The sequence below is a fragment of the Misgurnus anguillicaudatus genome, chromosome 19 (assembly GCF_027580225.2).
Source record: "Misgurnus anguillicaudatus chromosome 19, ASM2758022v2, whole genome shotgun sequence".
In the NCBI taxonomy this organism is placed as follows: domain Eukaryota; kingdom Metazoa; phylum Chordata; class Actinopteri; order Cypriniformes; family Cobitidae; genus Misgurnus; species Misgurnus anguillicaudatus.
The window spans coordinates 51438729-51466264 of NC_073355.2; the positions used below are offsets into that span (position 1 = coordinate 51438729).

General features: G+C 40.4%; 1 protein-coding gene across 1 annotated transcript; it reads left to right on the forward strand.

The window, feature by feature from the left end:
- Window positions 1-341: 341 nt before the first annotated feature.
- prr36b (proline rich 36b) lies at window positions 342-25620 on the forward strand. Its single transcript, XM_055195051.2, is given in 6 exon segments — window positions 342-679; window positions 13817-14457; window positions 14540-14633; window positions 20331-20533; window positions 20673-22531; window positions 22534-25620. Coding segments are annotated over 5 exon segments (4821 nt in total). The 5' UTR covers window positions 342-679; window positions 13817-13907; the 3' UTR covers window positions 24649-25620.
- The last annotated feature ends 1916 nt before the right edge of the window (window positions 25621-27536 follow it).

Sequence of the window (27536 nt, forward strand, 5' to 3'; positions counted from 1 at the left end):
GTATTATTCAATTTGAGCCTGTTTTAGTATTTCATCATCACATTGTTAAGATGTTCAAGTTTTTTATTTTAAGGTCATGTTTTGGTGCTGTGATGTAAAACCATGTGAGAACCCACTAATGTCTGCCACTAAGTGAAAGTGAAAAGAAACGGCGGGAACGCTTGCTCATGGGAGGGGGCGCATCGGGCGGGTGTGGGTGATGGTTTGGGGTTTATCCGGGCAATAGAAAAGAAACGGGAGAAAGAATAAACGCGGGGTGGCCTGTGCGATGACATCATCCCTTATTTGCATAAATCTCAGTCTAAGCGCTGATTGGTCACAGGCAGGAGAAACCGAAGCCGCTCGCCCTATTCATCCCTTTCAATTTCACCCCCGCGCGCTCCTCCCGCGTGCTCGTCCGGGAACACAGAGCGTCTGCGCGTGCGCGAGCCGATCGCCAAGCGCCGTTTCATTCTGTGCTGCCAGGAGACGCGCATCTCTTTTATCACCGAATCAGCTCGGAAAACTCTGGCTCCGGTTCTCCGTTAGAGCTTCAGTCTAGTGGTATTGTTCACGGGATCGTTGTGGTTTTTCGTCGCTTTTCGGTGACGACCACGGGCTGTCTGGTTTCGCTTGGGAAAAAACGGAGGAGACGCGAGTACCGACTGGGCGTAGCTGGAGGAAAAGCGCTTGAGATTCGGTAAGATTCGCCACATTACACACAACCGCAGTTTCATTAAAAGCGTTTGTCATCCGTGTCAAACCACATTACATTAAGGAAGAGTAATTGCCGATCCGGATTAAATGTTTAAAGAAGCGCGTGTAATTATTCAGCTTGATTTACTGCTGAATAAATTAATATGTAAATGTATTTAATGAGCCCTTGTTCACATCATATAACCGGCGGAATAAATGAGATCATCAGATGAGAATGCCACTGCAGCGATCAGGTTTCACACCGGTTTGATTTATATGCTGAATCTATCACACCACCCCTTTTAGTTATCTGAGGGATTTTATTCCATTTTAATTGTCGTACATTGTCTTTCAGTGATGCCAATTGTTCCTCCTCTCATTCGGTTTCAATGGTGGATGTCTGGGCGGTGACGGGTAACTCAGTCGTACGATACTGTGGCCGAATTGAATCGCGGACAGTCGTTTAAAACACACATTAAACACACTGATGGATCGAGCAGATAAAATTATAATACGACTTTTCCACGTGGGATGTTTTGTATGGAGTAGATGTTTTTTTTCACAGCAGTGAAACTTTCCACTCGTGTCCTCGGTCGGGTTCTTTTGTTCTGCCCTCACCCGCCCGGTCCACATTATCTATTCACTAGCTCGACCCGTAATATATAAAACACACCCGACCCGGTCCAGATACATTAGAGGAGTTGCCGTGTAAAAATGTAAACGTGCCGGTAGTCTATATTTAAAATATTATACAGTGTCGTTTGAATGTCACATTATACAAAATATATTAAATTAATACGCCTATATTTTGTACATTTATGCACGTAAATAAGATTGTTAAGTAAATTCAAAGCTGCACACATATTCTTTTTTGTATTAGTTAGTGTGACATTTCGTAAAATTTGCGTCAATGATGGGCGTGAGTGATTGAACATTATGCGGTATATTGAGCCGGTAGACTCGTTTTATGATCGTATGTATATATGTACATACTAAGATTGGCAAAAACAATCGTTTTCCTTATTGTCAACTGAAGTGTTCTTTCAATGATGGACGCAAGTCATAAAGCTGATGTGCCGGTAAATGGTACCGCGGGATTAGATATTGCGATACTGCCTGGCAACATACACACCTGCTGGTGCACTTTATCTGTCAAACCCTGAAACAAATACAATATCTGAGAGGGATAGTCCACAGTTAACAACCAGCAGCTCGATATCATTCATTGGTCTGCTGTAAAATATCGATGTTTCTTCACGCAAGTATCGACGGAGGACAATGAATCTGACTGGATTTTATAGAAATGTGCTTTGAGTTTGTAGACGATCCACGGTAAATTCTTCTCTCAGTTATCCTCACCAGTGATTCTCTTAATACGTTCATATTTTCTTTTTATGGGGATTTAGATCCAGTGAAAATCAACAGGGTGGTTTCTTGGCTATGCTAGCAGTCTCACAGCAGGTGCTGATGGTATTTGGTTTGGGTTGTCCTGCTGTTAAATCTTTGTCCTTTCCTTTGTCTCGCCTTAATTCCTTTCTCTTCTGTAAGCAAACAATAGGTTTAAGACAGATGCCTCAGCACCCTGCAGTCTCCATCTCACGACTCCAGCACATCCAATTCTTTCTGCTTATGTTTAATGTATAACATTATAACAATAATTAAATTATTGAGTATTGAGACTATACGGGCTATTCTTGGTTATAAATATGTAAAATATGAGTCACTGCAAGGTCATCGGGAACCAATCCACCGAATCATTTTTGATCATTCGGTGTCGTTGTTCTGTCAAATAATGCGGTAAGTGTCTGACACTGGCCTACAGGGACTGAGCTCATTGAGGGCACGGGCACAATTACAAATGTGTCATGTCCGAATGAAAAGATGAGAGTATGACTTCATCTCAGTCAGCAGTGCTCTGATTAGCCAAAATCGCTGTCAGTCTTTTATTTTCTTTGAACGAATGACAGGTCGACATCGGAAAGGTCAACCCTCATTTATATTTATCTGAACTGACATAATAGAGTTTGCTGCACTGTTATCTGACCCACAAACGCTTGCCTTCTCACTGCAGTGAGGTCTCAACATGCAGCTGCAGACAACCGATGTGGTTTTCCTGCATCATGTGTATTTATTCGATAACTCTCGGATATGTTCTGTAGAGATCCCTTATCCGATAAAGATAGTCCCCTCAGGGCTGAGCAGTTGTCACTGGACAGTTGGTTCTGTTTGGATGAGATATTGTGTTGCAGCTGTGGTCATTTGAAGGGTTCTTATTTTGGGAAGCGTTTTGTGGTTGTGGTTCAGCTTTTTGTAAACACGCTGTGCAGATGCAGCATTCCTGCTGTGTTAGTTTGTCAGAAGCAGTATTATATGGGTTGAGGTTAGCCTTGATGCTCCGACCATTCTTGATCCATTACAGTATGCTTTGGTGCAGTCTTAATGAACAATGTCTTTAAGAGTTTACCACAGATAGCATTTGTTGCTGATCGATGTACTGTAATTGACCTGCTGTATTCATAGAGGTTATAGTTCACATACTGAGGGACTCATTTTCCATACACAACCAGCATATGGATCATGAAGTCAGCAGTATAGTTTTGAATAGGCTCCTGTGGGGTTTACGATGTGTTCTGAGTGGTCATGATGAGTAGATTGCTATAGGGTTGGTAAGGTGTTCTGAGTGGTTTTTAGTAGGTTGCTATGGGGTTGCCAAAGTGTCCTGAGTGGTTTTCAGTAGCTATGGGGTTGTCACGTTGTTCAATGTGGTTTTTAGTAGGTCGCTATGGGGTTGTCATGGTGTTCAGAGTGGTTTTTAGTAGGTTGCTATGGGGTTGCCATGGTGTTCACAGTGGTTTTTAGTAGGTTGCTATGGGGTTGCCATGGTGTTCACAGTGGTTTAGTATGTTGCTATGGGGTTGTCAAGGTGTTCAGAGTGGTTTTTAGTAGGTTGCTATGGGGTTGTCACATTGTTCAGAGTGCTTTTCAGTAGGTTGCTAAGGTGTTCTGAGTGGTCATGAGTAGATTGCTATGGGGTTGCCAAGGTGTTCAGAGTGTTTTTAGTAGGTTGCTATGGGGTTGTGACGTTGTTCAATGTGGTTTTTAGTAGGTCGCTATAGGGTTGTCACATTTTTCAGAGTGGTTTTTAGTAGTGCTGTGTTCAAAATATCGATACGACGATACATCGTCATGGACGCCTGACGATGCGCGCATCGATAAAGCACCTTCCGTATCGATTCTGATGCACTTTTAAAGGTGACGTGACGAATCGTTGTTGATCCGTGATCCATATGGAAAGGACGCATGTGTCCCGTGGAGTACGTAGTGGGGTATACTTTCACTTTGCATGTCTGTCTCGCTGGCGCATGTGTCTGCATAGCGCGCGCGTATTTAAAATCAATGAGTTCAGTATGAAAGTGCAGATATCTTAGCCTATACTACTGCAAAGGGCTTTATTAGCCACTCTCTTATACGCACAACCGGCGCAACGTCATAGAATGTCTTTGAAAAGGTTCACGCCCACTTTTGGGGGAAATCGCACTAGACGTTCCATTGGCTTCCACTCAAAACAGCGGAACAAAGCAACCTTCGTACACAGCCGGCAGGCGTAAATAACTTATGAAATCACTCAGATTGAACACGTTGAGTGGTTATCTGTCCACCCTGCCGGCCATGGGGCGCGGGGGATACATTAACATATTTAATTTGGTCAATATAAAAACATGTCTCTTTCATTCTCCCAGCATCAAATTTGTGTAACAACGCTCCCTATTGGCCAGAGGTGTCTTACCCGGACATTTACTCGTACCTCATCGAGTCAACAGGGAAGCAAGTGAATGATTTTACTTCGTATTTGAAAGTTACTTCGTATTTATTTATTATGTCTTTATATTTAGAGTAATGAGTGCACTTTTCCGTCGAGGCATACAACTAACTGGCTTAGCCATATTTCCAGCAATCACTGGATGGCGTTGTTACACAAATTTGACGCTGTGAGAATGAAAGGGACATGTTTTTATATTGACCAAATTAAATGTGTTAATGTACCTTTCGCACTCTATGGCAGGCAGGATGGACAGATAAATACTCAACATGTTTAATCTGAGTGATTTCATAAGTTATTTACGCCTGCCGGCTGTGTAAAAACGTTGCTTTGTTCAGCTATTTTGAATGGAAGCCAATGGAAGCGCTGCTTTTTTATCCCCCGAAAAGGGGCGGTGACGAAATTTACAGTCAAGTTCCCGGATGTGCCGGTAGTCCGTATAAAACAGTACTAACGCATTTGAGAAGAAACACGACAAAGATTTGCATGTGAAAAGTGTACTAGAGAAGAGATACAGAGCTACTTCAAACTATAGCTGTCACATTAATAATCAGATTTTTATTAAATAGTATTAAGTCTGACTGCATGTTTATACATATATTCATAGATATAGAATAATGAGAGACAAATATAATGCCTAAGGCACTATCTTTGTAAAACTGCTTTTAAGAAAAACATAAGTTAAGTACTAACTCTGGGATTTTAAGTATTTCTATGAGTTACCCCAAAAGCTAATAAATGAATGGGAAAAACACAACTGTTACAACACTGCTTATTCAATGTACAATAAACAGATAATAATAATAATAATAATAATAATAATGTTACTAAAAAAAGTAATTCAAAATAGTCTTGTATCGTGATGCGCATCGTATCGGGGCCCTTGTATCGGGATACGTATCGTATCGGGAAATTGTTGGCGGTACACAGCCCTAGTTTTTAGTAGGTTGCTATGGGCTTGTCACGTTGTTCAATGTGGTTTTTAGTAGGTCGCTATAGGGTTGTCACATTTTTCAGAGTGGTGTTTAGTAGGTTGCTATGGGGGTGTCACATTTTTCAGAGTGGTTTTTAGTAGGTTGTTATGAGGTTGTCAAGGTGTTCAGACTGGCTTTCAGTAGGCTGCTATGGGGTTTCTAAGGTGTTCTGAGTGGTCATGTGTAGATTGCTATGGGGTTGCCAAGGTGTTCAGAGTGTTTTTAGTAGGTTGCTATGTGGTTGCTAAGGTGATCTGAGTGGTTTTCAGTAGGTTGCTATTAGGGCTGGGTATTGTCAAGGGCCTTCCGGTACAATACATATCATGATACATGGGTCATGATACGATACGTATCACGGTACAATACAATGTGTTGCATGTTGCAATACTTTTTTTTCAGGTGTTTTTAAATTTTCTGCCATTTTCTCACTCCCTCTTACTTCTGAGCCGAATAGCCGTATATGACAGACAACTGGACAGTGACAACTACAGCAGAGGCAGAGGAGGTCGTTTGATGCACACAGAGGGATTTGATGGTTTTAAAAATATCGGTAGTAGAGATCGAAATATCGATACACTATCGATACAGCTAACTATCACGATAGTTAGCTGTATCGATATTTTTGCACAGCCCTTGTTGCTATGGGGTTGTCAAGATGTTCAGAGTGGTTTTTAGTAGGTTGCTATGGGGTTGTCATGGTGTTCAGAGTAGTTTTAGTAGGTTGTTATGGGGTTGTCATGGTGTTCACAGTGGTTTTAGTAGGTTGCTATGGGGTTGTCAATGTGTTTAGAATGTTTTTAGTAGGTTGCTATGGGGTTGCTAAGGTGATCTGAGTGGTTTTTAGTAGGTTGCTATGGGGTTGTCATGGTGTTCAGAGTGGTTTTTATTCAATTCCCTTGCGGTTACTGAAGTGTTCTGAGTGGGCTTGAGAAGGTTGCTAAGGTGTTCTGCGTGATTTTGAGAAGGTTGCCATGGGGTTGCCTAAATATTCTGAGTGGTCTTGAGTAGGTAGCTATGGGGTTGCTTATGTCTTCTTAGTGGTTTTCAGTAGGTTGCTATGGGGTTGCTGAAGAGTTCTGGGTGGTCCTGAGTAGGTTGCTATTGGGTTGCTAAGGTGTTTTGAGTGGTCCTGAGTAGGTTACTATGGGGTTGCTTAGGTTTTCTTAGTGGTTTTCAGTAGGTTGCCATGGGGTTGTCAATGTGTTCAGAGTGTTTTTTAGTTGGTTGCCACAGGGTTGCTGAAGTGTTCTAAGTGGTCATGAGTAGATTGCTATGGGGTTGCTAAGGTTGTTTGAGTGGTTTTCAGTTTGTTGTTATAGGGTTGTTAAGCTATTCAGAGTGGTTTTTAATAGGTTTCCATAGGGTACTCATCAATCATTAATACAAAAAATCAAATAACTCAAATAATCTCCGATCTGTAAAAGGCAGCATCTGACTGATAACTACTGTCAATGCATGTCCTCATAAGTCACATTTTATGAACATGCATGCTGTAAAGTTTTTGTTGAGTCAGAACAGAGTGGACCCACACAAGGGATCAGAGTCCATCTGGAAGGTGCTGAAGCAGAATGCTAATCCACTTATAGTTACAGTCATTTCCTATGGTGTGTGTGTGTGTGTGTGTGTGTGTGTGTCAGCTAAAGGACATGTTCATTGTCTAATGCAGATGTCATTTCTGGCCATGCTGTCACAAACACACACAAAGGTCCACTATCAAATGTCATTGATCAAACTCCACCAGCTGGTCTTTTATCAGCTCTTATGTAATTTGTCTGGCTGGTGTTTTTGGTGCCCACAGTAGATAACAATAATAGGCAGCTTCTCCGGTTACAAATTAGTTAAAAGGTCCCTCTACCCCAATCCTCCACCTTAAACTCGGTTTATACCCCTGAGGGAATGAGGGGTGTCCACATGCTCTGCTAATGCACTGCTCAACTCACCCATCTGTGTCTCTGCACTTTCTCTATCATATGATCAATACTTCTCCCATCTCGTCTTGTCTCATCTCGTCTCTACTTCTCTCCCTGCCAGGTGTCGTGGCATTGTGGCTGGCACGCATTAGTGTGCGTCTCGTTCTGTGGGTGTCCATCGTATGTTGATCTCACAGGATTAACATCATGCTTTGTCCTAAGTTAATGAGCTCTGCCATGCGTTTGACAGAGTTGTATGCTACTGCTTGAGATGATGTATTGTGTTATATGATACTTGTTGATCACTGTACACTAAAAAAACCCAGAGGATACATACTTGAATTTTATTGTTTTAATATTTAACAATTCTGGTTTAGGGGTGATCATGCGTAATGTGTTCTTGTGCTCTGGGTCTGCTAAATAGACCACAACAAACTAGAAGGAATCATGTTTTAGTAAACACATGTTAATCTCCTTTACACTTTAGGGATTACAATTCAGCACCTGGATAATGTCCAGATATCTGCCACACAAGCCGTTGGCACTTCAGCAAGCCCTCACTATTGATTATGGTTTACCCACACAGGTGCTGTTTTGTTTTTAACATCCCCCTGAGCTAGTAATCTAGGAATGAGCTTTCGTATGACCGTACGTCACCACCTGACTGTCCTCGCATCCACTTCCTCTTGTCTTGCTTGTGTGCCCTACAGAAGGTGTACTAGACTGGGCTGAGCTGTTTATTTTTGTGTGTTGTCAGAGCGTCTTCCCGATCTTTAGCCGAGGGTGTTTTGGGAATGCGCTGTAATCCCGACAACGGGGGCAATGAAACGGCTTTTGTCAGTTCGGACAGCAGCGGTTCTGTCATGTGCCGCGTCCCTTTTTTCACTCCTCTGCGAGGGACGATACCCCAACAATCCTTTCTTTGGTGACTTGTTTCATAGCGAAGTGCCTCAGGCCGCCCGACTTCATCTCAGCGCGTGTGTTCTGTATAATGGACTCAGTCAGAGACTTTCAGAAAGTCATGTGATCAGAAGAGAGGACCAGTATATTTACACAGACGCTATTATGTCATTTTGTTTGTGTTACGGCCAATAGTACATTTATAGACTTATGAAAGAAGTTTAGGGACACTAATAGCCGGGTGAAGGCAATCATTGATCATATCTTATAGACTTTTCATTGAATTATGTATAGTAGACACTAGACAGATGATATTTTGTTTAAAACAATGAGGTGTTTTGTTATGTGACACAGCCATTCGACTCAGAGCAAGATGCTGGAAGTAGGGATGGGCGGTTTTGGCCCAAATTCATGTCTTGGGAACAATAAAATTATGAATTGTAATATACAGTTTATATCCTTGTACTATAATATAGACTACAATGTTTCATCCCATATCTCCCTGGGAAAGATAATGATATATTACCAAAACTTGATATACCAACCAGCCCTAGCTGGATGACGGTGAACTGCGCTTGTTTTCGTTGCTGTCCAGTTTGACAGCATTGCTAAGATGATTGTCAGTTTGTACATAATGCAAAGTAAATAAACGCATAACGCTAATAACGTACAGTATACCGAAGCATGTTACACCATGTCTACTGGACACGAGCTGCATCTAGCATGAACAGCATCACTGATTTTAATGGGTCTTTTGTCGGGTCCCATCAAGGGTAGACATAGTGTTACATTTTCCTAACATGCTGTTCAGGGATTGTAAGCATTTTCAGATCTTTCAGTGTGGATGAGTTTAAACCAAACGCATTCAAATGTTTTTGGATTAGTGTAAATGTAGCCCAAGTTATCATGAACATACACTGCTACATTTACTTGAGTAAACGTCTAGCTTTATACTTCAATTTCTGTCGTTCCTAGAGTAACACAGGACTTGTTCCCAATTGTATATTAAATCAAATCATTTTAAATAACCTAGGGAGAGCATAGCTATCAATTTAAATCGAAATGACCGTCTAAATAAGGTTAATGTTGACCAGTAAACCAATTACTATTTGTATTCGCCCGCACACCGCTGTGGTTTTTAATGGATTTTAGTAGCATGTGGGGGTTACACAGCTTGGTGCTCTTTATTCTGAGGATGTAGAAGATGCTCGATAAGTTTGATTGCAGTTTTCTACTCAAACTCCTTGACCTTTAACACTTCAGAGCGTGTTTCTCACTCGCCCCGCACCACCTCCCAATCTCCGCCCTGCCGAGGGGTCTTGGTGCCCCTGTTCGCTGGTGTCTGAATAGATCTAGTGTTCTCTTGTTTAAGACTTCTGCAGCCTCCGGAGGGCACAAGCGAAAAGGGGGAGTAGTTGGGGTTTAGATAATACAGCCTCTTTAGTCTCAGCTCAGTAGTCAAAGTTGAACGCCAGCAACTATTGGCCAGACAAACTTGATATGTGTAATGCTAAACTGACAAATGACTTTGACCCAAGGCCAAGTAAGAGCCAACAACATCATAGCCAATGCATGCAGACCGAGAGAAGCCACGCAATTTCAGCACGCAAAATCTTTTCTTCCTCCTACAGTTCCTCCATTTACAGCTCTTTTAAGGGGGACACTGATTGTCCATGTGCCTGATTATCCTGTTGCTAGCTGTTTGTTTTTTTGTTTGTCATGCATTCAAATGTTGTTTTGGCTCAAGGTTGCTGAAGCTAAGATGTGATTAGGTTGTTAGCGCTTGTTGTTTTTCAGTAGTTGGGTGACTGTGAGAAGTTGCATGCGTGCGTGTATACACAGGGCTGTGTTGTGCTTGCCCCCAAATAAAGAGGCCAAAGTGCATTTCACACTTACAATGCACTGCTGACCTGATTAACATGGGAAGGATTTGCAATTCTGCGTCAGGGACATTTAAATGACCTGCCAAAATAAATGTGATTGTGTATGTGCCGTTTGTTTATATAGTATGTGGGTCTTCGGGGGATAATCGCTTCTCACCGGGCCGCTGTTAAGAGCCGAGTCATCCCTTCAGGAGCATTAAGAGCTTCTGCTTCAGGATTGGTTAAAGTAACTGGATGATGTGTTTAAGCACAAGGAGCCATGGGAGGACTGCTTAAGTAGGTTTGTTGGGTTTTTTAAATGATGTTTGGGTAAATATTGGACAGAACCAGTCGTTGGGTTACAAATAAACACTGCTGGGTTCTGTTAACCCATGGTTGGGTAACAACAACTTAGCATAGAGTTATAACCCTAATGGTTGGTTCAGGATGATATTTGCCCAAGTTACCATGGGTTAACACAACCCAACATTTAAGTCTAAGGCTGCATTTAGATGGCATGTTTGAAGTGACTTTTCCTTCGTGTGGCAAAGATTGGAAATAAATTGGATATGAATTGGATACATGCATTCGCATCTGCAATGTAAGTGGATAGATGGACATTTTCATCTGGGTTCTGCCTATGAAATGTTGGGTTTAGGGTTAGGTTTGGGGGTAGGATCAGGATAAAAACAGCACTCATCTGGCTGTATCCCTTCTAGCCACAACCCATTTTAAGACGTGTCATGCGTCATTGAAAATCTGACACTGGTCATCACCTGCGATCACATGATTTTTCTTAGCAGCGCAATGGAGGGTGACGATGGTGTCCATTGCATATCCTGACATTTTACCTCCTTTGTGGTTTATGCTGTTCCGGGTCAGTATGTCTACTACTTTCTAGTTTTGCCAAGTGTTTAGTGTAAATGCAGATATCAGATGTGCCGCTTTTAAGATGATGTAAGCGTGTAATTCAAAATATCGGATACAGGCAACAAATCGGAATTGGGCATCAAAATTTGCAATGTAAATCCAGCCATAGAGGTCATTTGATGAACATCATGATAGGTCACTGTTGTTTACACACGGAAGCAGAAGTGTTTATATCTCAGCAGGATCATTACAGTCGTAATGTCAGATGATGGTGAATGTTTTACCCCTTCAGCTCTCCAGCACTTGATATTCTCTCAGGCTGATGTTCATCTAACATCCCCAAGACGATCAATAGCAAAAGAAGAAAACAGAAGGAAGTCATGAGGGGGTAGAGTAGAAACAACAAAGCTTGTATTTATCAGCATTATTAAAATAGAGAGGGCTGATCTACAGGTTTAGCCCTTGAGGGGATGTAGCATGTGCTCCTGTTTATGTAAAATTTGATCAAAAGTTTCTTCATTAGTAACTTATTCTTTATTTATTTGTTTCTGCATTTATTTTTTACTTTTATGTAACATTACGATGACACATTATGTTGTTGGTATGTGTTTCTACGTGCCTAATGTTCATTTAAACGCCCAAGACTCTCAGGAGTAAACATAGCACTGTTCATTTGCCATTTGCATCTTTTTTTATCAATTCCCATCATTAGCTGGGTTTCCATTACCCAAATTTTATGCGCATTTAGAAGTATTGCATTAAATACATCTGAGTGATGGATACAGCAAATTTTGAATAAAAATCCCTTAATTTGCAAAAATGTTTTTACTCTCGTTTGAGGTGGTTTTTGACTTATGCGAATAATGGGAAATGGAAACACATTTGCAGAATAAATTCTGACACAGCAAACATTAAACCCACACGACTGACCGTCTAGCTGTTTCCGCTGTCATTGTCTTTCCCATATATGGGGCTCGACTTCATCGCAATGCCCTTACTGTTAGTGCCTGCCAATGTTGGGGAAAGTTACTTTTAAAAGTAATGCATTGCAATATTAAGTTGCACACAAAGAAAGTAACTAACTGCATTACTTAGTTACTTTTCATGGAAAGTAATGCTTATGTTACTTTTTAGTTACTTTTGCCTTGATGTCTTTCAGGCCTTGCAGGTGTTTTTATGACTGAAAAGTTCTTCATTCAGAAATTGCATATTTCATCACAAAAATCTCTCTGCCATCAGTTGTGTACGCTAAAGTGCATAATGTGACTACGTTTAGTTTAATTCAGTACATAATTTTTTTATCGAATTAATTAAATAAAAAAGGAACTTGCATTACTTTTTAAAAAATAAAAATAAATATTAATGCCTTACTTTACTCGTTACTTCAGAAAAGTTATATTATTACGTAATGCATGTTACTTGTAATGCGTTACCCCCAACACTAGTGCCTGCATCAATAATGCTCCATTTCTTCTTTTGTGCACAGCATTCAGTAGTAAATTTTTAACTTGCCCAATCGTAACTAAATGCAGTCCGCTCTCCATTTTCTAAGCGTACCTTGTTTTATTTACTGTTGATTTCTAGGTTACCAGTACCACCGTACAATTTGATGGAAACGCCCCTATTTCGCATTGTTGTTTTTTTTGTGCAAATTTTGAAAAGATTTGCTTCACGTTTTGATTGAAAGCCAGCTATTGACTGAATGACAGCATGAGAACTGCTGACGGTTATACGTGCTGTGTGCTATGGCCAGCATCTCTATTGCTCTAATAGTCCTTGTACTGTTTACTGTTTAAACAAACCTTTGATCCTGTGTTGTGACAGGCATTCAGCAGTGTTTGTGTTGTGGATATAAAGGATAATTTGTGGATTTTAGAGGAGAGGTGTGGAGTTACATTTCTAAGTGATTGGATTTCCATTTTTTAAGTCTTGACTGGTGATTTATGTTGAAGAAAGGACCTGAGTCATATCTAAAGTCCAGACTTAAGAGTGCACTCTTTAGACTTAAGGCCAACAAACAACCATTCAAAAGACTCTTCATCCTCCTCCCCCCCATGCTTTCTCTGTCCCCCTCCCCCAGTTTATCCTCATTGAAGATGCTCAGCTGTCTGGACCATCTGTGTGAGAACTAACTGAGTAATGGACAGAACGAATGGGGAGGGGGAGAAGGGGATAGAGGGATGAATGTAGACCTTAGAAAGAAACAGGATGACCCTGAAGATAATGATGATGATGATGAAGAAGTGTCTAGCGACACTGAGGTTCTCTCTACAGTAGACGTTGAATGGAGAAGACTTAAGGTTGTGTTTCTTAACTTGTTTGTTGACTCGCCTAATTATTTTCCCATGCTCTCTTGAGCCATTTCCTCTTGTTGGCCTCTATTACCGGATGAACTTTGCTGTGGAGCCACTGTGGATCAGTCATGCAAACAACATCTACTTGTGGGTAAAGCATCTGGCACTGCTGATTTGCGAGTAGTTAGTAATTAGAAAAGGATTTTTAAAGGAAATATGTTTCAGAGATATCTTGCCAAGTGTGAAACATCACTTTGATCTCCTAATAGAGATGCCAGCAACGTGTTATGTGGCTTTGATTTATGTTAGCTACAGTTCAAACACTATCCAAAACTTGACAATATCTGTTGTTTTTTAGTTCCTCTGTTCTTTCTTAAACTCACTAAGCATATCTGACTCTTAATCTAAGACCGTCTGCCAATGACAGGGAGGAACAGACTTCTCTCTTGCTCAGACTTGTTTATTGTGCATCTCAGATCCGACTAAAACTCTTTTCCTTCTCTGTTTTCAGATCACTCTCTGTAGCTGTCTGATAGTGGACTGAGTCTTTGGTTCCTGATTCCACTATTGCTACGACGGGCCAGCTGTGGAGATAAGACAAAATGAAACCGGATGGTGTTGATATGGCAACTGTAGAGCCAATGGAAGCACTAAACGCAGGTCCTGAGATCGAGGTGGCGCCGGCGGGCGATGGTCAGGACCAGGCCTCACCAGCCGCGCAAACAGAAGGCCAACCACAGCCAACAGAGGCCACAAACAACAAGACTGGAAAAGAGAAGTCTTCAGAGGCCAAAACTAAAACAAAAGCTCCTGCCAAAACAAAGACATCCGCCGCTGGTACCAAGCCATCTACAGCCAGCTCTCGTCCCACCACCGGGCAAAGTCGTTTAACGAATGGGACGCAGAAGCCACAAGCTAATGGCGTCACCAAAAAGACCACCACAGTTGGGGTTGAGAAGAAGACTTCTTTAACTTCTACTGCTCCTAAAAAACCGGTTGGGTCTACTGCTGCAACTAACACTAAAACCCAGACGAAGGTGGCTGAGAAGAAACCTGCCAGCGCTTCAGCTAATGGACTGAAGACAACACAGCCCATTAAAAAAGCACCTGCTGCATCAGCTGACGGTCTGAAACCCAAACTAAAAACTACAGGTTTGTCACTTACAGCTTATATTGATTCAGTAAAGTATTTCTGGTCATTTGTCATGGTGTTAACAATCATCTCTCATTTTAGCTCCAGCACCAAGACCCGCCTCAGCATCCACCACCAAGCCCAGCGTTACTGGCTCTCCCAAACCTGATAAGCCTCCTGTCTCCAAGACAACCAGGTAGGTGTCTGATGGGTGCAGATGTCATTGCACACTCCTATTTTAAATCCAAACAGGACAGATTTTCTTTGGGATTGTCCTTAAAATATCAGTTTGATGAAATGAAACGAGCACAAATCTCCCAAAGGGAGATCATTTATGGTTACAGCATCTCTACAAGTAGGCCACACTGCAGTTGGCAGGTTTTGTCCGCGCTAAGTGCCGGCCCTCAGCACTTTTTCCGCACGGAGTGCCAAGAGTTGAAAAATTTTCAACTTTCGTTGAAACGCTCAGCTCGTCAATGTCACTTCTCACTATGCCGTCCAATCACAGTGGAGTAGGGGCGGTACAACAACCAAAGCGCTCAGCTGAAAAAAGATGGAAAGTGTCTAAAGTCGGCGTCCGCCTGCTGTTTTCATCCAATGCTTTGGTGTGCACGCAATACATATTAAAGGCGGGGTGCATGAACTCTTAAAGCCAATGTTGACATTTCATTGCAAAAAATGATTTTCAAGAAAAAAATCAAAGTATTTAGAAAATAAGTCGTTTTTAGACCAAAACTATCAAATTTAAGTGATTTTGTGCATAAAACAAGCAAAGAAAACTGCCAATGGGGTAAGCACATTTTTCTTGAATTTTTCTTGAATTTAGTGTTTGATAAAATGTTCAAGATTTTTAGCTTACCCCATTGGAAGATTGTTTTGCTTGTTTTATGCACAAAATCACTTAAATTTGATAGTTTATTTTCTTGGGTCCTTTTGCTCATCAAGAAAATGCATCTTAATTTAAGAATTTTGTTGAAATCACCTAAACAAACACGCCCCTACCCCAATAGAATCTGGACCTTCTTTTGATAGACCCGCCCCACACATACACAACCCAGGCATCGATGTCGGTTAATAGACACGCCCCTTAATGCTGTTTGGCTAAAAGTGTGTTTTGGTACTCAGCCTGACTCTCTTTTCCAAAGCGTTTTTCAAAAATCATGCACCCGCCTTTAACTGTTTACAATATTTTATGTGACCACAGTCTGTTTTTAGGCTTGTTGTCATATTTCATCCATTATATTTATGTCTTCACAAAAGTAACATATAAATCTAAACAGCACTACTGCCTGCTATATCATCGTCTAGTGTATTTATCTAGCACATAAGTATGACACGGCATCTTTAAAGGGTTGTGTCCAGAAGTCTTGGCCAACACCGCTAGTGTAAGATGAATATGAATCATATGATTGATGTATTACAGCAGTGCAGACATGCAGGAGCTGTACAGTAAACAAAATATGAATCACTTTAGTGATGATGTGCAGTCCTAATGGATGAGATCTATTTCCTGATGATGATGTCATACTGATGCAGCATTAAAGGGCTTATGTAGCAGTCTCTGCTAAACCATCTGAATCATTTCTCATAAATGAATTTCTTTTAGTTTCTGTGTCTCGTTGTCTGTTGTTCATTAAGTCGAAGGAGCACTTAATCCAGCAGAGAGATTTATTACAGCCATTGCACCAAATCTCTAAACTTTGCTTGTCACCCTTTTCTGTAAATTACAAGATAAAGTCTCATTATCTGATGAAGTTTGATTTTTAATTTAACTAGATCATATTAAATATATGAAAATTATATCTTCACAGAATGTGCTTTACATCAGTGGTTCTCAAGCTTTTTCAGCGTGCGACCCCCTTTGTGTATGGTGCATTCCTTCGCGGCCCCCCAAAAGAAAATTTATGACAAAAAACATTTCTAAAACTTCACATTTTAATTAAACAAAACATTAAATTATACAAATTAGTGCTGTTGGTTATTAGCCTTATTTTTTTGAGGTTTCATTTCACAGAATTCATGATAAATTAATGTATTTTATAAAATGTCATAAAGCTGGGGCCCCCTTGGCACCATCTCGTGGCCCCCAGTTTGAGAACCACTGCTTTACATCATGTAGGATGAGTTTGTTTTTTGTTGTTTTTTTTACATATTTTCATGTTACTTTCACTTAAAAAAATAAGGTAAACAAGAGAAAAATGTAAATAGTAGATTGAATTGACTTGCAAAACTTTATGCTGCATTTTTTTAACAGTGATACTGCTGTTTATTATGGTTTCTGTTTTACTTTTGAAAGCTTTACAGTAATGGCTTGACCAAAGACCTATACACTGCAGAAAATGATTTTAAGGAAAAAAATCTTAGTATTTTTGTGTTGTTTTCAGTAAAAAATATCTAGAAATTCTTAAATTAAGATGTATTTTCTTGATGAGCAAAATGAATTAAGAAAATAATACTAGTTTTTAGACTAAAATATCAAATTTAAGCGATTTTGTGGATAAAACAAATCTTTAAAAAATCTGCCAATGGGGTAAGCAAAAAAATCTTGAACATTTTTCTTAAACACTAAATTCAAGAAAAATTTGCTTACACCATTGCCAGATTTTTTTGCTTGTTTTATGCATAAAGTCACTTCAATTTGATATGATTGTATAAAAACTAGACTTATTTTCTTGGGTTGTTTTGCTCATCTAGGAAAAGCATCTTAATTTAAGAATTTTTAGATATTTTACTGGAAAAAAAGACAAAAATACTAAGAATTTTTTCTTGAAAATCATTTTTTGCAGTGTAGTATTAAAACCGACATTTTTTTCAGTGAAAATGCACTGTATTAGCGATAGTTGATCAAAAAAATGAAAATTCTGTTATAATTTTCTCATCCTCATGTTGTTGTAAACCTGTATGAACTAATTTGTTTCTGATGAACACAAAAGAATATATTTTAATAAATGATGGTAATCACACAGTTGACGGTACCCATTGAATTCCATCATATTTATGGAAGTAAACTTGACATCGATGAGCTCAGCATTTCACCCAAAGTGAAAACATTTTAAACTCTTTGCCTTGAGAACTGAATGTGAAAAAACGATGAGCACACTTTTGAAAAATGCTGGTCCGGGGAGAAAATGCTTCAGTGGGCACGGCCTAAATTATGGGCAAACTATCTGCCATAAGTCATCATGACATAATGAATACCATTTCACGGTCCAAGCCTCAAAAGCCATTTATGAGAGATATTTATTCATATCACACATTTTTACTTTATTTTTTTAAATTATCAATATACACTACAATCTCAAAGATCACAGCATCCCATTCACCTTCAAAATTGATAAAAGATCAATTATTTTCTGGCCATCTGGGATTTTGGTATGAAGATAAGGGTTAGGATTGCAATGTTTTGGTAGTTTTACAGCACACTGTGACTGTATATTAGTATATGTATGTACATCAGGTACGTCATCAAAATTCATGCCGGTCTATCCAACAGTTGTTCTCAGGACATGCTAAAGTGTTCATGTGCTTTTCATTTAGTGTTTGTGTTGAGGAGACATCATTGATTCGACACATTTAATGCAACCACAGGCCATGAAATTACTGCAGATGTGCACATTAAAATATTTGCTAATGGCATAAAATTCTCAAATCAAATCTTGGATGAATTATTGGCTCGTATTTGTACTTCTCATGACGTGCACACACAGGTTAGCACCAGCAGATAGACTCAAATTTAGCTTCACCAATGTATTAGGATTCATCCTGAAGCCTCGTTTTTGAGTTTAAAGAGGCGCTTCAGGCCAGAAAGCCTCATTAAAACCTCATCAGCTGTAGTCTTTGACTCGGGAGGAGGTTTTCTTCCTCATTTTTGTGCTGTGGCTTCAGGGGAACGTCTGCCACTTAATGTTACAGCAAGTTTAGCTGTGTTTATCATCCAGTCACGCTTCAGGCATCCTCATCGCTCACAAAAAACATCCAATCAAACTCACATTTAGCTCACACATATTGAATCAGTGACTGATATCACTGATTGAGATGAAATCTGCTGCATTAATGTTGTCTGTGGTTAAGAGCATTTAATATGTTCACAAATAATCCATTAAATATAAAAATGTGTAATGATAGTGATATAGATCTGATAGTTCTCTCTCTATTGTATTGAGCACATATTTTTACACAATGCCTTGGGTGCTTTTCTTGGGTAATACTGATATGTAATTCCCAACATTAAAAATGTTAAAGCGTAGACACTTAAAGTTTTTGTATGGATTTTTCTTTGTTTATGTGCATTCATATTTCGAACAGGTGAATGAGAGTCGGGTCTTTTAAATGAGTCCGAACTCTGAAACCATCATTTCTCAATTTAGTTAAAGCTGTTTATACAGTATGAGGTGGATGATATTAGAGAGAGGTTAAACAAACCACATGAGAGAGATTAAGTTTGATCTTTCTCTTGTGCATTTGCCACCATAGTCCTATTTTGCTGTTATGATGTTTTATATGTTGAATTGTAACCTGTGTATCATCCTTTACATGTATCGTGAGGTATCAGATACTCTCTCCTATTTCTAATATTCTGTTCACTGTTTTCTATCATCTGTGATACTTATATTGCATGTTATGTTCACATGCAGTCCTGTTAGATCTGTCAATAAAAGACTTTTATATTAATAGAGAACAACACGGTCAGGTTAGCTTTTGTATAACACAATGCTATATTAACAAATGTGTAATGTTTCATTAGTCATCTAAATTTATTTGTAAAGGTTTTCTCTTTAAGGTCTTTGATCTAAAAGCTTCACCGCTGGAGCTCTCAGTCTCTGTTTCTATTGCTCACTTTCTCACCTGACGCTCTGAATGTAGGGCAGACCAGTTTTGTATCATCTCATGCCCAACCCTAGTAAAGTTTGTCTAAAGGAAAGACACGTGTGTGTTGTTCTAGTGAGATCCATGCTCTGCACTCCAGTGGGATTTGTATGGTTATTTTTACTCCTCGCAATGAAAGATTAACATGGTACTCGCTTTGTCTTTTATGCAAATCTGCCATCCAACCTCATGTACTTTTACTTATAGCAAGAGAGAGGCATAAAGTAAGGTGTAGACGGAGTAAAAAGACGGTCAGGATGTAGGTTAGTTTGTCTGGCCTCTCCACCCCTCGGGGTTTTTGTCATGATGACTAATCATTAGTTCAATACCTAACTGCTAGGGCTGGGATGATAAATCTTATGATTCTTCTCAATGAATTATGGTGAAATGCTGCTACATCCAAAAGCCAGATGGCGCTCTCGTGCAGAAACTCAATATGCACCGCAGAAGAAGTAACATTTACACACGCAGCTTGCTTCAGGAAATGCCTATAAGTATATTTATATCGCTTTTTTCAGCTATTTTCATGATAATAAAGAATATTTATAATGTTTGACGAGCTTTATCAAATGCATGTTTTAAACTTTCTACTCATTAAAGAACCATAATACATGAAAGCCTTTGCGATTCAGAATCGATTAAAGATTTCAGGTATTATTAGTATAAATTGCCCTAGCCCTACTAACTGCTCTAGATGGGACTTGTTACCTTTAACCTGCAGAGTTGAGAAAACTAAAAGCAAACAGAGTTAAAATTACCATTATGGTCAGAGATGATGGTGTAGTGGGCAGCACTCCGACATGGGGTGCTTTCACACTTTCGGCGACCCAAGTTTGATTCCCGGCTCGTGGTCATTTGCCGATCCCATACCACTCTCTTCTTCCTGTACTTTCCTGTCCTCTCCTTACTCACTGTTAAATAAAGGCAAAAAGGCCAAAAAATATAACAAAAAAATTACCATTATGTCCAAATGACTCGTCTGTTGTTCTTCCTCTGTAATGATTTTTCTCTTTTTTAATGTTATCAGGCCTGCTGGAACTACACCCACTCCTCGATCTTCTGCTGCCACCCCAAAACCAGCGACTCCCAGCAAGACTACATCTGCATCCAAGTCAACTACAGCTACACCCAAGACAGCATCCACCACTGCTAAACCTTCTCCAGCTAAAACCACAGCCCCTCTTGCTGCTCGCACTCCCACTCCTAAAACTACTACACCTGTCAAGAAAGGTGATGTGATCTGCATTTTCAGTGAAATACAGTACAGTGCAAGACAGTCTTATGCATTAACACCCAGATTCAAATCAATTTGATGATGTGATATATAGTTTGATTAGTTTATATTTATCTTGTTTTTCGTTCTCTTTAGATGTCAGCAAGCAGCCACCAACCTCTGTGGCCAAAAAGCCGGCTGCCTCTCCGCTCACCCGGCCAACGCCAACAAAAACCACCAAACCTGACACCCCAAAATCAGCCACCCCTGCCAAACCAGAATCTGCATCCAAGAAACTCACCACCTCAAGCAAGGCAGCAGATGTCAAAACCTCCAATAAACTTAAGGATAGTAAGGCAGCACCTTCAAAGGAAGTCAGTGCAAGCCCCAAGACCATAAACAAGTCCAGCACTAAGACAAGCAGCCCAAAGAAGGCGGTTGGCAGCAGCACTCCAATGCCAGTGAAACGCGGCCCTAAAAACACCCAGCCTGCAGACTCTGCAGCTACAGAGAGTGTGAAGGAGGACATTGTACCAATTTTGGCTGGAGTTGCAGCCCCTGTTGCTGCTGCTGTTGTTGTCTCCATGGCAACCTCAGAGGAAGCGCCTGAAATATCAGCCACACCTTTTGCTTCTGCTGCATTTGAGGAAGCACCTGAAGACTCTTTTACACAAACTATTCCTGCTGCCTGTGAGGTCAAGTCAGAAGAAACCGTTACAGATGTCACTGCTTCTGCCTTTGAGAAAGAACCTGAAGACAAAGAAATATCTAGTGTTCCCCTTACCTCTGATGAGGCACCTGAAGACACTGTCAAATCTATCATTCCACCTGCTTCTCAAGAGTTACCTGAAGACACAGTCACACCTGTCATTCATCTTTCATGTGACGAAATGCTTAAAGATACAGATACACCTGTCCTTCATTCTGCTTCTGATGAGACAACTGAGGACACACCTTTTATTTCTTCTGCATATGAAGAACCAATTGAAGAAACAGTTAAGCCTGTGCTTCATCCTGCTTATGATGAGACTCCTGAACAAACAGATACACCTGTCCATCATCCTGCTCATGAAGAGCCTCTTCAAGAAACAGATACACATGTCCTTCATCCTACTTCTGATGAGACACCTGAGGACACAGCCACACCTTTCATTTCTTCTGCATATGAAGAACCAATTGAAGAAACAGCTAAACCTGACCTTCATCCTGCTTATGATGAGACTCTTGAACAAACAGATACATCTGTCCATCATCCTGCTCATGAAGAGCCTCTTCAAGAAACAGTTAAACCTGTGCTTCATCCTGTTTATGATGAGACTCCAGAACAAACAGATACACCTGTCCATCATCCTGCTTATGATGAGACTCTTGAAGAAACAATTAAACCTGTCCTTAATCGTGATTATGATGAGACTCTTAAACAAACAGATACAACTGTCCTTCATACTGCCTATGATGAGATAACAGAGGAAACAGCCACACCTTTCATCTCTTCTGCATATGTAGAACCACTTGAAGAAACAGATACACCTGTCCATCACCTCATTCTGCTTATGATGAGACTCTTGAAGAAATTGTTAAACCTGTCCTTTATTCTGCTTATGATAAGACATCTGAGGACACAGCCACACCTTTCATTTCTTCTGCATATGAAGAACCACTGGAAGAAACAGATACACTTGTCCATCATCCTGTTTCTGGTGAGACTCTTGAAGAATCAGTCACATCTGCCCTTCATCCTGCTTATGATGAGACACCCGAGGACACAGCCACACCTTTCATTCCTTCTACATATGAAGAACCACTTGAAGACACAGTCACGCCTGTCTGTCCTGCTGCTTATGATGAGGCACATGAAGAGACAGTCACAAGTATCCTTCATTCTGCTTCTGATGATGCACCTGAAGATAAAGTTACCGCTATCATTTCTCCAGCCTCTGAGGAGGTGGAACTTGTCCATTCCCATGATGTCCCCCAAAGCCTGGACATTTCTAAAGATGACAGTGCCATGTCCCAGCTAGCTGCTGAAGTGGACCTGGTCAGTCTGGAGGAGCCAGTGTCTGCTGTGTCTCCCCTAGGCACCACAGTACTGTCCCCACCATCCTCTCCTACTGGCCCAACATCTGTGCCAGCTGAGTTCCAAAGTTCCGCTCCCTTTTTGGAAATGCAGGGTGCAGCTGCAACCTGTGATCAGAGCCTTTACCCCAGCACCATGAGCCCAGACACCCAGGAGCAGGATGAGGATAGAGAGCAGGATGACATACAGATGTCCTCTTTTACAGCAGAAAAAATCGTAGAGGGCTTTGATCTCCTGAGCTGCACTGAGGCAGATCACTTCAAAGGTGTGGCTCCTGTATCGCCCTGTCAGGAGAAAGAGGTGGCAGTGGAGAAAGCTGAGGAAGAGATTAATGAAGACATTGATGAGGAAGAGGAGGAGGATGAGGATAGGGACATTGAAATGGAGCAAGCATTGCCCCAATCACAGACTGACAGTGATTCTAAGAAGGGTGTAGCAGATTTTGGCAGTTCAAACTGGGGTATGATGCAGTCAGATGACAGAGATAGCAGTTACAAATTTGACAGAGAAGTAACATCTCCCTTCAGTGCTGAAAACATTTGCAGTGCCAAGGGGATGGGTGACATCTTAATGAAGGAGGCAGACACAAACCAGCCATTTCAGGGGCCTCCTGAAATTGAATATTTCTGTGATGAAGATGATGATGAGGAAGATGAAGATGATGATAAGGACGAAGAGTATGAAAAGGAAGAGGAAGACACTGAGCATCATAAACAGAATGAGTTAAAGGAGAAGGAAGATGTGGAGATGGTCTGCAGCAGCATGGCTAAAAGTGGAATTTGTGGAAATTATGGAGATGATGATGACAATGTTAATGATGAAGAAGATGATGGTGATGATTACACAGAGGAGGCTCATCTAAGTCTTGACAACATGGGCCACACTGTGCAAGCATCATCTATGAAAATGACAGAAGGCTGGAGCCATTCCAATCCATTCTCTGAGCCTTGGGTTCAGTCTGCTACTATCCTTTCTGAGTCAAGCCTGATGGACACAAGATCTGAAGAACCAGACCTGTCTGAAAAATGTCCAGAAACACCTCCTAAATCCCCAGCTGAGGCCTTTTTGGGTAAGAGTCCACCATTGATCAAAGACCCAGAACCTCAGTTTGACGTCCAAGAAGAGACAGAGAGTGTACTTGCAGTGGAGTCTGGTATCTTGGCACCACCTGCCATTGGAATGTCCCAGTCCAGCACTCTCAGTGGGACGGCTCTGGTTGCCCACAGCAGCAGTGAGACCAGCACACCTGAGGAGCTTCGGGATTACGACAGCAGTTCAGGAGTAGAGTCCAGATCAGACAAGCAACAGACACCAGTCCCTGCAATTCAGACAGACATGGAGCAAGACCTCGGTATCCACCTTGAGCGTGGCGATGGGGAGGAGGAGGAAGCAGAAACACTTCCTGCCGACGAGGTGCTGGGTGATGCTGCGACAGCACCGGCCTCCGTTCCGTCTTCACCTTCGAGTTCCGGTGATGAGGCCAGTGATACAGAGGGTGAGATCCAGATCAATGAACCTGGAATTGCAGTTGACGAAAGCACTGCCGTCGCCCACAACTTCGCTTCCCTAGAGGAAGATGAGGAGGTTCCAGATCAGACAGGAGAGGAAGATGGCGGTACGCCTCAGTCTGCAAACTCTGTGGCATCTTATGGTTTCGACTGCTCCGCGTCCAACTCCAATGCCCACTCAACAGCTGAGAGCTGTGGGAAAAGCCCGGGTATTTTTAGTTTGGAAAATGAAGAACAGCTTCCCGAAGAGGCCAAGGATCCCTCTTTCATCAAAGAGCTCACCTTGCCAGCGGCTTCTGCCTACAGCGACGACTTGTTAGGCGGTCCGGTGGATTTGCTGCCTATCAGAGAGCCCACAGAGAGCGATGCAGGCTTTGACGAGCACTACGTATTGTACAGCAAGACAGAACCGACCGCAGCGGAGGAGTTAGATCCTGAGTCCCCCATGCAGCTCTCACCCCAACATGGGGATGATTCAGACGGCCAGCCACCCTACTTCTCTGCTATATGTGATAAAACTGATAATTTTCTGGCAGGTAACGTATAAAGTTCCTCCTTTGGAATGCACCTTGTCTACCCCGCACCCCCACTGTTCTTCATTTCTTTCGAATGTGGGGTTAGCTAGTAAAGAAATGAATAGTAATAAGGAATGGAAAGGTGAAAAGAAATGGGGGAGGGATTATAGCTTTGTCTGAGCTGCTCTATGTTCTTCTATTACCATGATCATGGTTATGATTGTACGGCTTAAAGTTCTGTATGTACAGTAGGCTTTTCTCATTTTCTATTAGAATGTACTTTTTAAATAACACTGCTTTTCATGGCACCCCTGAACCTGAAATGTTAAATAAGTCCTTTGTTGAAAGGAAAAAAGAAAGAAAATCAAAAAAGAAAAACATGAAATGGACTCAACCTACCTTTGTTATTTATCCTACTGTTTTTACCGATCAAGTGTCAATTTTTTATACTTTGTTTTTATTTCTTGTTTTATTTTGATTTGGTGTTAAAATCCTTGTCTTACCCTAATGTTTGTACACACATCAGTTTTCCTGCACTGTAACACTAGCTTGTACCACTGTTCAGCACTAACGGTTTTAGCATTAAATACAGGTTAGATATTCACTTACATAGGGAGGTGAATGAGTGTTAGATGGCTTGTCATACTTCATTTATTTTTGTTTTGGGCTACTTTTCTTAACCGCTGCACATTTTTGTGAAGGATAACATAGATTCCCATCGGCACGTAACTTGAGTGTTTTAAAGTACTGGGCTTAGATTTTTTCAGTATTTGGACATTTGTACTTCGGAACAGACTAACTATTGAAAAAATAATGCTTGCAACGAGTCACTGTATTGTGAGCATTGGGACATTCAACATGAATTGGAACTGCATGTGCAATTAATTGAGCAATTGTTATAATCTTGTTCTAATCTAAACACGTATGATCCAGGGTATTTGGACAGAAATCATTTACAATAACTAAAAGGTTTTTCAAAACTGCATTAAACATTATTGCAAGGCTGTCTTTTCCTGTTCTTTATTGGTTATTTTGTGTGTTATGATGGTCTGATGTTATCTAAGTGCTGAATTGGTGTTCATGATGTTTGATTCTCTCAAATAGCATGCGTGATCCCCTAAACTCAACACAGACCATAGACCCTTCTCTGAACGCCCAACACTTGAGCTTTAGTTTAGACGTTATCACTGCATGACATCTCAGGTAATCGTTCATGGATTTCCAGTAGTGCACTACACTAATGCACCAGTACACTATGTCTTTACAAATCCTGTCTGAATGCATGTCAGATTCTTTAATAGTGTTTCAGGGAATCATCTGAACGAAGATACAAGTGCTTCCTCTGCCTCACCCCCCTGTCATTTCACATCATAATATCTCATGAAGTGCTGACTCAGTGTATAATATTATGTGTGGTTGGATGTGTTTTTGTGATATATGTGTGTATATTTTATTAAGCACTCTAAAGCCTTCACTAAAAGAGAATGTTTTTAAAGGATTACTTTATTTTTATAAAACATTCCAATAATTTACTCACACCCCGTCATTCAGGATGTTTTGTCTTTCTTTGTTCAGTCGAGAAGAAATTAAGTTTTTTTTTGGGGGGGGGGGGGTTCCCGGATATTTCTCCATGTGGTGGACTTTGGTGGGCCTCAGCGGTTTACTGTTTTAAAGCATGACTCTGGACGGTCCCAACCGGGGCATAGGGGTCTTATCTAGCGAAACAAACCTCATTTTCCCATTTTCATCTTGCACCAGCCATGTGACATGCCAGCTCGACCTTGCTTGTTGCATAAGCATGCAAAAAGGTCATACGTTACATATGTTAAACAATTAACTAACACAAAGACATTAATTAGTATCATTCACATACAACAACGTCAGAACGCTCCTCTTTCTCCACACTTGTAAACACTGGACTGGTAGTTTTGCATACATTACACTGCAAAAAATGACTTTCTTACTTAGTATTTTTTATTGTTTGAAGTACGAATATCAAAAAAATCTTGATGAGCTAAATGACTTTTTAAGAAAAAAATACAATTTAAGTGAATTTGTGCTTAAAAATAAGCAAACGTGTCAATGGAGTAAGAAAAAAATATAGAATTTTTCTTGAATTAAGTGTTTAAAGTAAAAAGTAAACTTATCTCAAGAAACTTTTCTCACCCCTTAGATAATTTTAATGTATATAAACATTGCATAAATTCACTTAAATTTTATTTATTTTTTGTCTAAAAACTAGATTTATTTTCTTGGGTCATTTTGCATATCAGGAAAATGCATCTTGATTTTAGAATTTTTTGATATTTGCACTGAAAACAAGACAAAAATACTAAGAAAGTCGTTTAAAAATGAAAAAATAAATCTTAGTATTTTTGTCTTGTTTTCAGTAAAAATATCTAGAAATTCTTAAATTTAGATGCTTTTTCTTGATGAGCAAAACAACCCAAGAAAATAAGTCTAGTTTTTATACCAAAAGTATCAAATTTAAGTGATTTTGTGCATAAAACAAGCAAAAAAATCTGCCAATGGGGTAAGCAAGTTTTTCTTGAATTTAGTGTTTAAGAAAAATTTTCAAGATTTTTTGCTTACCCCATTGACAGATTTTTTTGCTTGTTTTATTTACAAATTCACTTATATTTAATATTTTTGGTCTAAAAACTAGACTTATTTTCTTGGGTTGTTTTGCTCATCAAAAAAATGCATCTCAATTTAAGAATTTTTATGTATTTTTACTGAAACAAGACAAAAATACTAAGAATTTTTTTCTTGAAAATTATGCCTTGGTTGGGATGGTTTATAGTCCTTAAAAGCTGCATTGTGGCTGTGAACTGTTGGGGTCCGCTGGGGTCCGCTGTATGGAGGAGAATACTGTAATGTTTTTCTTAAAAAACGTAGTGTCTTCTCGACTGAGCAAAGA